General features: G+C 34.5%; 1 protein-coding gene across 1 annotated transcript in view; it reads right to left on the minus strand.

Moving 5' to 3' along the window:
- The window catches only part of LOC139762935 (glutamate receptor ionotropic, NMDA 2B-like), a 421,764-nt gene that overhangs the window by 197,128 nt on the left and 212,136 nt on the right, over positions 1 to 12,500 (minus strand). The window contains exon 5 of the mRNA XM_071688232.1: positions 11,335 to 11,525. Coding sequence (XP_071544333.1) covers positions 11,335 to 11,525 — 191 coding nt within the window. The remainder of the gene's footprint in view (positions 1 to 11,334; positions 11,526 to 12,500) is intronic.

Below are 12,500 nucleotides of genomic sequence, written 5' to 3' on the forward strand. Positions count from 1 at the left end.
AATTATGCAAATAATCTGATACGTATGAACAATTATGCAAATAAACTGATACGTTATGAACAATTATGCAAATAATCTGATACGTATGAACAATTATGCTAATGAACTGATACGTATGAACAATTATGCAAATAATCTGATACGTATGAACAATCATGGAAATAAACTGATACGTATGACAATTATGCAAATAATCTGATACGTATGAACAATCATGGAAATAAACTGATACGTATGAACAATCATGGAAATAAACTGATACTATGAACAATTATGCAAATAACCTGATACGTATGAACAATTATGCAAATACACTGATACGTATGAACAATATGCAAATAAACTGATACGTATGAACAATTATGCAAATACACTGATACGTATGAACAATTATGGAAATAACCTGATACGTATGAACAATTATGCAAATAACCTGATACGTATGAACAATTATGCAAATAAACTGTTACGTATGAACAATTATGGAAATAACCTGATACGTATGAACAATTATGCTAATGAACTGATACGTATGACAATTATGCAAATAACCTGATACGTATGAACAATTATGCTAATGAACTGATACGTATGAACAATCATGGAAATAAACTGATACTATGAACAATTATGCTAATGAACTGATACGTATGAACAATTATGGAAATAACCTGATACGTATGAACAATTATGGAAATAACCTGATACGTATGAACAATTATGCTAATGAACTGATACGTATGAACAATTATGCAAATACACTGATACGTATGAACAATTATGCAATAATCTGATACGTATGAACAATTATGCAAATACACTGATACGTATGAACAATTATGGAAATAACCTGATACGTATGAACAATCATGGAAATAAACTGATACTATGAACAATTATGCAAATAACCTGATACGTATGAACAATCATGGAAATAAACTGATACGTATGAACAATTATGCAAATAATCTGATACGTATGAACAATTATGCAAATACACTGATACGTATGAACAATTATGGAAATAACCTGATACGTATGAACAATTATGGAAATAACCTGATACGTATGAACAATTATGGAAATAACCTGATACGTATGAACAATCATGGAAATAAACTGATACGTTATGAACAATTATGCAAATACACTGATACGTATGAACAATTATGGAAATAAACTGATACGTATGAACAATTATGCAAATTACCTGTTATGTATGAACAATTATGGAAATAAACTGATACTATGAACAATTATGCAAATAACCTGATACGTATGAACAATCATGGAAATAAACTGATACTATGAACAATTATGCTAATGAACTGATACGTATGAACAATCATGGAAATAAACTGATACGTATGAACAATCATGGAAATAAACTGATACGTTATGAACAATTATGCAAATACACTGATACGTATGAACAATCATGGAAATAAACTGATACTATGAACAATTATGCTAATGAACTGATACGTATGAACAATCATGGAAATAAACTGATACTATGAACAATTATGCAAATAACCTGATACGTATGAACAATTATGCAAATACACTGATACGTATGAACAATTATGCAAATAACCTGATACGTATGAACAATTATGGAAATAACCTGATACGTATGAACAATTATGCAAATAACCTGATACGTATGAACAATTATGGAAATAACCTGATACGTATGAACAATTATGCAATAATCTGATACGTATGAACAATTATGCAAATAACCTGATACGTATGAACAATCATGGAAATAAACTGATACTATGAACAATTATGGAAATAACCTGATACGTATGAACAATTATGCAATAATCTGATACGTATGAACAATTATGGAAATAACCTGATACGTATGAACAATTATGCAAATAACCTGATACGTATGAACAATTATGCAATAATCTGATACGTATGAACAATTATGCAAATAATCTGATACGTATGAACAATTATGCTAATGAACTGATACGTATGAACAATTATGGAAATAACCTGATACGTATGAACAATTATGCTAATGAACTGATACGTATGAACAATTATGCAAATACACTGATACGTATGAACAATTAATGCAAATAAACTGATACGTATGAACAATCATGGAAATAAACTGATACTATGAACAATTATGCAAATAACCTGATACGTATGAACAATTATGCTAATGAACTGATACGTATGAACAATTATGCAAATAACCTGATACGTATGACAATTATGCAAATAACCTGATACGTATGAACAATTATGCTAATGAACTGATACGTATGAACAATCATGGAAATAAACTGATACTATGAACAATTATGCAAATAACCTGATACGTATGAACAATTATGCAAATAATCTGATACGTATGAACAATTATGGAAATAACCTGATACGTATGAACAATCATGGAAATAAACTGATACGTATGAACAATCATGGAAATAAACTGATACGTATGAACAATCATGGAAATAAACTGATACGTATGAACAATTATGCAAATAACCTGATACGTATGAACAATTATGCAAATAATCTGATACGTATGAACAATTATGGAAATAAACTGATACGTATGAACAATTATGGAAATAACCTGATACGTATGAACAATTATGCAAATAATCTGATACGTATGAACAATTATGGAAATAATCTGATACGTATGAACAATTATGGAAATAACCTGATACGTATGAACAATTATGGAAATAACCTGATACGTATGAACAATTATGGAAATAAACTGATACGTTATGAACAATTATGCAATAATCTGATACGTATGAACAATTATGCTAATGAACTGATACGTATGAACAATTATGCAAATAAACTGATACTATGAACAATTATGCTAATGAACTGATACGTATGAACAATTATGCAAATACACTGATACGTATGAACAATTATGCAAATAACCTGATACGTATGAACAATTATGCAAATAACCTGATACGTATGAACAATTATGCAAATACACTGATACGTATGAACAATTATGCAAATAACCTGATACGTATGAACAATCATGGAAATAAACTGATACGTATGAACAATCATGGAAATAAACTGATACGTATGAACAATTATGCAAATAAACTGATACGTATGAACAATTATGCTAATGAACTGATACGTATGAACAATTATGCAAATAAACTGATACGTATGAACAATTATGAAAATAAACTGATACGTATGAACAATTATGGAAATAACCTGATACGTATGAACAATTATGCAAATAAACTGATACGTTATGAACAATTATGCAAATACACTGATACGTATGAACAATCATGGAAATAAACTGATACGTTATGAACAATTATGCAAATACACTGATACGTATGAACAATCATGGAAATAAACTGATACTATGAACAATTATGCTAATGAACTGATACGTATGAACAATTATGCTAATGAACTGATACGTATGAACAATTATGCAAATACACTGATACGTATGAACAATTATGCTAATGAACTGATACGTATGAACAATTATGCAAATTACCTGTTATGTATGAACAATTATGCAAATTACCTGTTATGTATGAACAATTATGCAAATAACCTGATACGTATGAACAATCATGGAAATAAACTGATACTATGAACAATTATGCAAATTACCTGTTATGTATGAACAATTATGCTAATGAACTGATACGTATGAACAATTATGCAAATTACCTGTTATGTATGAACAATTATGCTAATGAACTGATACGTATGAACAATCATGGAAATAAACTGATACTATGAACAATTATGCAAATTACCTGTTATGTATGAACAATTATGCAATAATCTGATACGTATGAACAATTATGCAAATAATCTGATACGTATGAACAATTATGCAAATTACCTGTTATGTATGAACAATTATGCAAATAATCTGATACGTATGAACAATCATGGAAATAAACTGATACTATGAACAATTATGCAAATTACCTGTTATGTATGAACAATTATGCAAATTACCTGTTATGTATGAACAATTATGCAAATTACCTGTTATGTATGAACAATTATGCAAATTACCTGTTATGTATGAACAATTATGCAAATTACCTGTTATGTATGAACAATTATGCAAATAATCTGATACGTATGAACAATTATGCAATAATCTGATACGTATGAACAATCATGGAAATAAACTGATACTATGAACAATTATGCTAATGAACTGATACGTATGAACAATTATGCAAATAACCTGATACGTATGAACAATTATGCAAATAATCTGATACGTATGAACAATTATGCAAATAATCTGATACGTATGAACAATTATGCAATAATCTGATACGTATGAACAATTATGCTAATGAACTGATACGTATGAACAATATGCAAATAAACTGATACGTATGAACAATTAATGCAAATAAACTGATACGTATGAACAATATGCAAATAAACTGATACGTATGAACAATTAATGCAAATAAACTGATACGTTATGAACAATTATGCTAATGAACTGATACGTATGACAATTATGCAAATAAACTGATACTATGAACAATTATGCTAATGAACTGATACGTATGAACAATTATGAAAATAAACTGATACGTATGAACAATTATGCAAATAACCTGATACGTATGAACAATTATGCTAATGAACTGATACGTATGAACAATTATGGAAATAACCTGATACGTATGAACAATTATGCAAATACACTGATACGTATGAACAATCATGGAAATAAACTGATACGTATGAACAATTATGGAAATAACCTGATACGTATGAACAATCATGGAAATAAACTGATACGTATGAACAATCATGGAAATAAACTGATACGTATGAACAATCATGGAAATAAACTGATACGTATGAACAATTATGGAAATAACCTGATACGTATGAACAATTATGCAAATAACCTGATACGTATGAACAATCATGGAAATAAACTGATACGTATGAACAATTATGGAAATAACCTGATACGTATGAACAATTATGGAAATAACCTGATACGTATGAACAATCATGGAAATAAACTGATACTATGAACAATTATGCAAATAACCTGATACGTATGAACAATCATGGAAATAAACTGATACTATGAACAATTATGCAAATACACTGATACGTATGAACAATTAATGCAAATAAACTGATACTATGAACAATTATGCAAATAACCTGATACGTATGAACAATTATGCAAATACACTGATACGTATGAACAATATGCAAATAAACTGATACTATGAACAATTATGCAAATACACTGATACGTATGAACAATTATGCAAATACACTGATACGTATGAACAATTATGCAAATACACTGATACGTATGAACAATTATGCAAATAAACTGATACTATGAACAATTATGCAAATACACTGATACGTATGAACAATTATGCAAATACACTGATACGTATGAACAATTATGAAAATAAACTGATACGTTATGAACAATTATGCAATAATCTGATACGTATGAACAATTATGCAAATAATCTGATACGTATGAACAATTATGGAAATAAACTGATACGTTATGAACAATTATGCAAATAACCTGATACGTATGAACAATTATGGAAATAAACTGATACGTATGAACAATTATGCAAATACACTGATACGTATGAACAATTATGGAAATAACCTGATACGTATGAACAATCATGGAAATAAACTGATACTATGAACAATTATGCAAATAACCTGATACGTATGAACAATTATGCAATAATCTGATACGTATGAACAATTATGCAAATAATCTGATACGTATGAACAATATGCAAATAAACTGATACGTTATGAACAATTATGCAAATAACCTGATACGTATGAACAATTATGGAAATAACCTGATACGTATGAACAATCATGGAAATAAACTGATACTATGAACAATTATGCAAATACACTGATACGTATGAACAATTATGGAAATAACCTGATACGTATGAACAATTATGCAAATACACTGATACGTATGAACAATCATGGAAATAAACTGATACGTATGAACAATTATGAAAATAAACTGATACGTATGAACAATTATGCTAATGAACTGATACGTATGAACAATTATGCAAATAACCTGATACGTATGAACAATTATGCAAATACACTGATACGTATGAACAATTATGCAAATAACCTGATACGTATGAACAATTATGCAAATAACCTGATACGTATGAACAATTATGAAAATAAACTGATACGTTATGAACAATTATGCAAATACACTGATACGTATGAACAATCATGGAAATAAACTGATACGTTATGAACAATTATGCTAATGAACTGATACGTATGAACAATTATGCAAATAATCTGATACGTATGAACAATCATGGAAATAAACTGATACGTATGAACAATTAATGCAAATAAACTGATACGTATGAACAATATGCAAATAAACTGATACTATGAACAATTATGCAAATAACCTGATACGTATGAACAATTATGCAAATAACCTGATACGTATGAACAATATGCAAATAAACTGTTACGTATGAACAATTATGCAAATAACCTGATACGTATGAACAATTATGCAAATAATCTGATACGTATGAACAATTATGCAAATAACCTGATACGTATGAACAATATGCAAATAAACTGATACGTTATGAACAATTATGCAAATAACCTGATACGTATGAACAATATGCAAATAAACTGATACGTATGAACAATTATGCAAATAACCTGATACGTATGAACAATTATGCAAATAACCTGATACGTATGAACAATATGCAAATAAACTGATACGTTATGAACAATTATGCAAATAATCTGATACGTATGAACAATTATGCAAATAATCTGATACGTATGAACAATTAATGCAAATAAACTGATACGTATGAACAATATGCAAATAAACTGATACGTTATGAACAATTATGCAAATAATCTGATACGTATGAACAATATGCAAATAAACTGATACGTATGAACAATTATGGAAATAACCTGATACGTATGAACAATATGCAAATAAACTGATACGTTATGAACAATTATGCAAATAACCTGATACGTATGAACAATTATGCAAATAACCTGATACGTATGAACAATATGCAAATAAACTGATACGTATGAACAATTATGCAAATACACTGATACGTATGAACAATTATGCAAATAACCTGATACGTATGAACAATTATGCAAATAAACTGATACGTTATGAACAATTATGCAAATAACCTGATACGTATGAACAATTATGCAAATAACCTGATACGTATGAACAATATGCAAATAAACTGATACGTATGAACAATATGCAAATAAACTGATACGTTATGAACAATTATGCAAATAACCTGATACGTATGAACAATATGCAAATAAACTGATACGTATGAACAATTATGCAAATAACCTGATACGTATGAACAATTATGCAAATAACCTGATACGTATGAACAATTATGCAAATAACCTGATACGTATGAACAATCATGGAAATAAACTGATACTATGAACAATTATGCAAATAACCTGATACGTATGAACAATATGCAAATAAACTGATACGTTATGAACAATTATGCAAATAATCTGATACGTATGAACAATCATGGAAATAAACTGATACGTATGAACAATTATGGAAATAACCTGATACGTATGAACAATTAATGCAAATAAACTGATACGTATGAACAATTATGGAAATAACCTGATACGTATGAACAATCATGGAAATAAACTGATACTATGAACAATTATGCAAATAACCTGATACGTATGAACAATCATGGAAATAAACTGATACTATGAACAATTATGCAAATACACTGATACGTATGAACAATTATGCAAATACACTGATACGTATGAACAATCATGGAAATAAACTGATACGTATGAACAATCACCGTTGTTGACATCGTTTTAAGTTTCATCAATGTCGACAGTGAAGGAGCAAGTGAGTTCTGTTCTTTAGGTTAGGAGCGCCAAGTTTCCAGCAATACCCGAAGAGCGATTACTGGAAGCAGTTCAAGGTCGGAAAGTGCTGACAATTCCATGCATTCCAGGCCCACAATAGCAGGCCTTTCCAGGAGGACCTGAAAGTAATTGAGGGCGGGAGGCCTCTGGAAGAGGAGCTGCGCCATTCCATAAGACCACCTGGGACATAACGGATTTCCGCAAGAAGAACAAAACTTTACTTTGAGATCTCTGTGTTCTTCTTCAAAGATATATTTCCAGGTGGGTTAGCTGGCAACCTGGATCTCATATTCTTATCTTCCGCCGAGGTTGTCGCAACCTCCTACGTCAGGTGATGACGCATCACTCGCATAACTGTGAACATCTTCACCAGTTTTAAGGATATTTCTGGAAGCAGACATACTGCCACTATGTATTGCAGTCTGGAATCTAATTCAAGATGTGTCATTATCATTTAAAATCAATGGGTCAGAACAAGCCATGAAGATGTCAGACCTTCCACCACTAAAATCCACGACCTCACATTTCCAACTCTGATTCAAGATAACGACCAGGATTTGACATCCTTAACTTCAGCTCGAGTGAAAGGGTAAAAGCGTCCCCAACTTCGTTCCAGGAGTAAAGCCAAGATATTCACCAGATGTGTCCCCAACTTCGTTCCAGGGATAAAGCCAAGATATTCACCAGATGTGTCCCCAACTTCGTTCCAGGGAGTAAAGCCAAGATATTCACCAGATGTGTCCCCAACTTCGTTCCAGGATAAAGCCAAGATATTCACCAGATGTGTCCCCAACTTCGTTCCAGGGAGTAAAGCCAAGATATTCACCAGATGTGTCCCCCAACTCTGTTCCAGGATAAAGCCAAGATATTCACCAGATGTGTCCCCAACTCTGTTCCAGGATAAAGCCAAGATATTCACCAGATGTGTCCCCAACTTCGTTCCAGGATAAAGCCAAGATATTCACCAGATGTGTCCCCAACTCTGTTCCAGGATAAAGCCAAGATATTCACCAGATGTGTCCCCAACTCTGTTCCAGGATAAAGCCAAGATATTCACCAGATGTGTCCCCAACTTCGTTCCAGGATAAAGCCAAGATATTCACCAGATGTGTCCCCAACTCTGTTCCAGGATAAAGCCAAGATATTCACCAGATGTGTCCCCAACTCTGTTCCAGGATAAAGCCAAGATATTCACCAGATGTGTCCCCAACTTCGTTCCAGGATAAAGCCAAGATATTCACCAGATGTGTCCCCAACTTCGTTCCAGGATAAAGCCAAGATATTCACCAGATGTGTCCCCAACTCTGTTCCAGGATAAAGCCAAGATATTCACCAGATGTGTCCCCAACTTCGTTCCAGGATAAAGCCAAGATATTCACCAGATGTGTCCCCAACTCTGTTCCAGGGATAAAGCCAAGATATTCACCAGATGTGTCCCCAACTCTGTTCCAGGATAAAGCCAAGATATTCACCAGATGTGTCCCCAACTTCGTTCCAGGATAAAGCCAAGATATTCACCAGATGTGTCCCCAACTCTGTTCCAGGATAAAGCCAAGATATTCACCAGATGTGTCCCCAACTTCGTTCCAGGATAAAGCCAAGATATTCACCAGATGTGTCCCCAACTCTGTTCCAGGATAAAGCCAAGATATTCACCAGATGTGTCCCCAACTCTCTTCCAGGATAAAGCCAAGATATTCACCAGATGTGTCCCCAACTTCGTTCCAGGATAAAGCCAAGATATTCACCAGATGTGTCCCCAACTTCGTTCCAGGATAAAGCCAAGATATTCACCAGATGTGTCCCCAACTTCGTTCCAGGGAGTAAAGCCAAGATATTCACCAGATGTGTCCCCAACTTCGTTCCAGGATAAAGCCAAGATATTCACCAGATGTGTCCCCAACTCTGTTCCAGGATAAAGCCAAGATATTCACCAAAGAGATCCCCAACTCTCTTCCAGGGGTAAACTCTGAGATATTCACTAAAAGCGTCCCAACCTCTGTTCCAGGAATAAAAGCAAGACATCTACTGGGAGCGTCCCAGCTCTGGGCTGGGAGCAGAGCCTGGACCGTCGACCCTCTCAACTCAGCTGCCACAGCAAACCCTGGAAACACTGACCGTCTCAACTCAGCTGCCACAGTAAACCCTGGAAACATTGACCCTCTCAACTCAGCTGCCACAGTAAACCCTGGAAACACTGACCCTCTCAACTCAGCTGCCACAGTAAACCCTGGAAACATTGACCCTCTCAACTCAGCTGCCACAGTAAACCCTGGAAACACTGACCCTCTCAACTCAGCTGCCACAGCAAACCCTGGAAACACTGACCGTCTCAACTCAGCTGCCACAGTAAACCCTGGAAACATTGACCCTCTCAACTCAGCTGCCACAGCAAACCCTGGAAACATTGACCCTCTCAACTCAGCTGCCACAGTAAACCCTGGAAACACTGACCAAGTTTCGTATGAGGTTGGGCTGATGCCAAACGTCTCCTCCAGTTCTCTCACACCAGAGAAATTGTTTCCCTGAGAAAGTTGTTGTCAAGGGAGGAAGGGCAAGGCGAGAGACCCCGAGAACACGAGGGTTCGGCGATCCTGCTGGTGCCGGAGAGACAGAAGGAGAGAGAGGAAAGAGTCCGACGGTAACACGATATTTCAGACCATAAACAGAAACACTGAGTCTTCACGTAACACAAGATGAACTGGCCAGGAAATATATCTTGTGCCTTTCCTATTCTTCTATACATAGTCGCCATTTCCCGCGTGAGTGAGGTAGCGTTAAGGACAGAGGACTGAGACTTAGAGGGTACATCCTCACTTGGCCCCCTTCTCTGTTCCTCTCTCTACCCAGGAACTATACATGTAGTTTGCCTTTGTTTTGATATAACACAGAGGCAAAAAGAAGTCACACACATACACACACACACACACGACAAATGTTAGGGCCACCTTATACCTCACTACCAGTGTAACATTTCCACAGTGGATCTCATTATCTTGGGGCCACCTTATACCCCAGTACAGCCTATTTTCCACAGTGGATCTCATTATCTTGGGGCCACCTTATACTTCAGTACAGCCTATTTTCCACAGTGGATCTCATTATCTTGGGGCCACCTTATACTTCAGTACAGCCTATTTTCCACAGTGGATCTCCTTATCTTGGGGCCACCTTATACTTCAGTACAGCCTATTTTCCACAGTGGATCTCCCAGTGTTGGGGCCACCTTATACTTCAGTACAGCCTATTTTCCACAGTGGATCTCCCAGTGTTGGGGCCACCTTATACCTCAGTCAACATCCTAATACTCACTTTCCGCGATGGTTTTCCTTGTGCTGGGCCACCTGATCCCTGACAGCTTGGACGAAGTCGGTGTGGCCAGCGATCTGGGAGGTGACGATGGAGAGCGAATGCCACTGGTAGCGCACGAGAATGGACAACATAGCGGCCGCTTGGTGATGAACAGACGGGGCTAACTGTATCCTCAGGCCGCTCTGTGCCGCCTGCAGGACAAGACACAGAAGAAACGTCACTAAAGACGTTACGGTACAGAAATGTTTATAGAAAAAAATGACTCATTTAACTCTCATGTCTTTCTCTTTACCTCTCGTGCTCTCTCGTACTCCTCCCAGTCACACACACTTATTCCCTGCAGGCAAAATCCACAATCCTCCATTTTCTCTTTACTGGCAATGTAACTTCCTCATGTCATTCCAAATTCAATAATAAATCGGTCTCAAACATTTATATCAAACATTTATATCGGTCTCAAACATTCATATCGGTCTCAAACATTTATATCAAACATTTATATCGGTCTCAAACATTTATATCAAACATTTATATCGGTCTCAAACATTTATATCAAACATTTATATCGGTCTCAAACATTTATATCAAACATTTATATCGGTCTCAAACATTTATATCAAACATTTATATCGGTCTCAAACATTCATATCGGTCTCAAACATTTATATCAAACATTTATATCGGTCTCAAACATTTATATCAAACATTTATATCGGTCTCAAACATTCATATCGGTCTCAAACATTTATATCAAACATTTATATCGGTCTCAAACATTCATATCGGTCTCAAACATTTATATCAAACATTTATATCGGTCTCAAACATTCATATCGGTCTCAAACATTTATATCAAACATTTATATCGGTCTCAAACATTCATATCGGTCTCAAACATTTATATCAAACATTTATATCGGTCTCAAACATTCATATCGGTCTCAAACATTTATATCAAACATTTATATCGGTCTCAAACCTTTCCACTCTCTCACTAAATCCGTCTTTCAAGTCCTACGTGAACACATAAGGAGTTTCCAATTCTACACAAGTGAACTTTAACCTCATAAACTTCCAGACCTTCCAGGCCACACATCAACATCACTTTCCAGACCCAAAACATCAACTTCAGACCCACGACAGAAACCGCCGAACCCAAACATCGG

Source organism: Panulirus ornatus, chromosome 45 (genome assembly GCF_036320965.1).
Source record: "Panulirus ornatus isolate Po-2019 chromosome 45, ASM3632096v1, whole genome shotgun sequence".
NCBI lineage: Eukaryota > Metazoa > Arthropoda > Malacostraca > Decapoda > Palinuridae > Panulirus > Panulirus ornatus.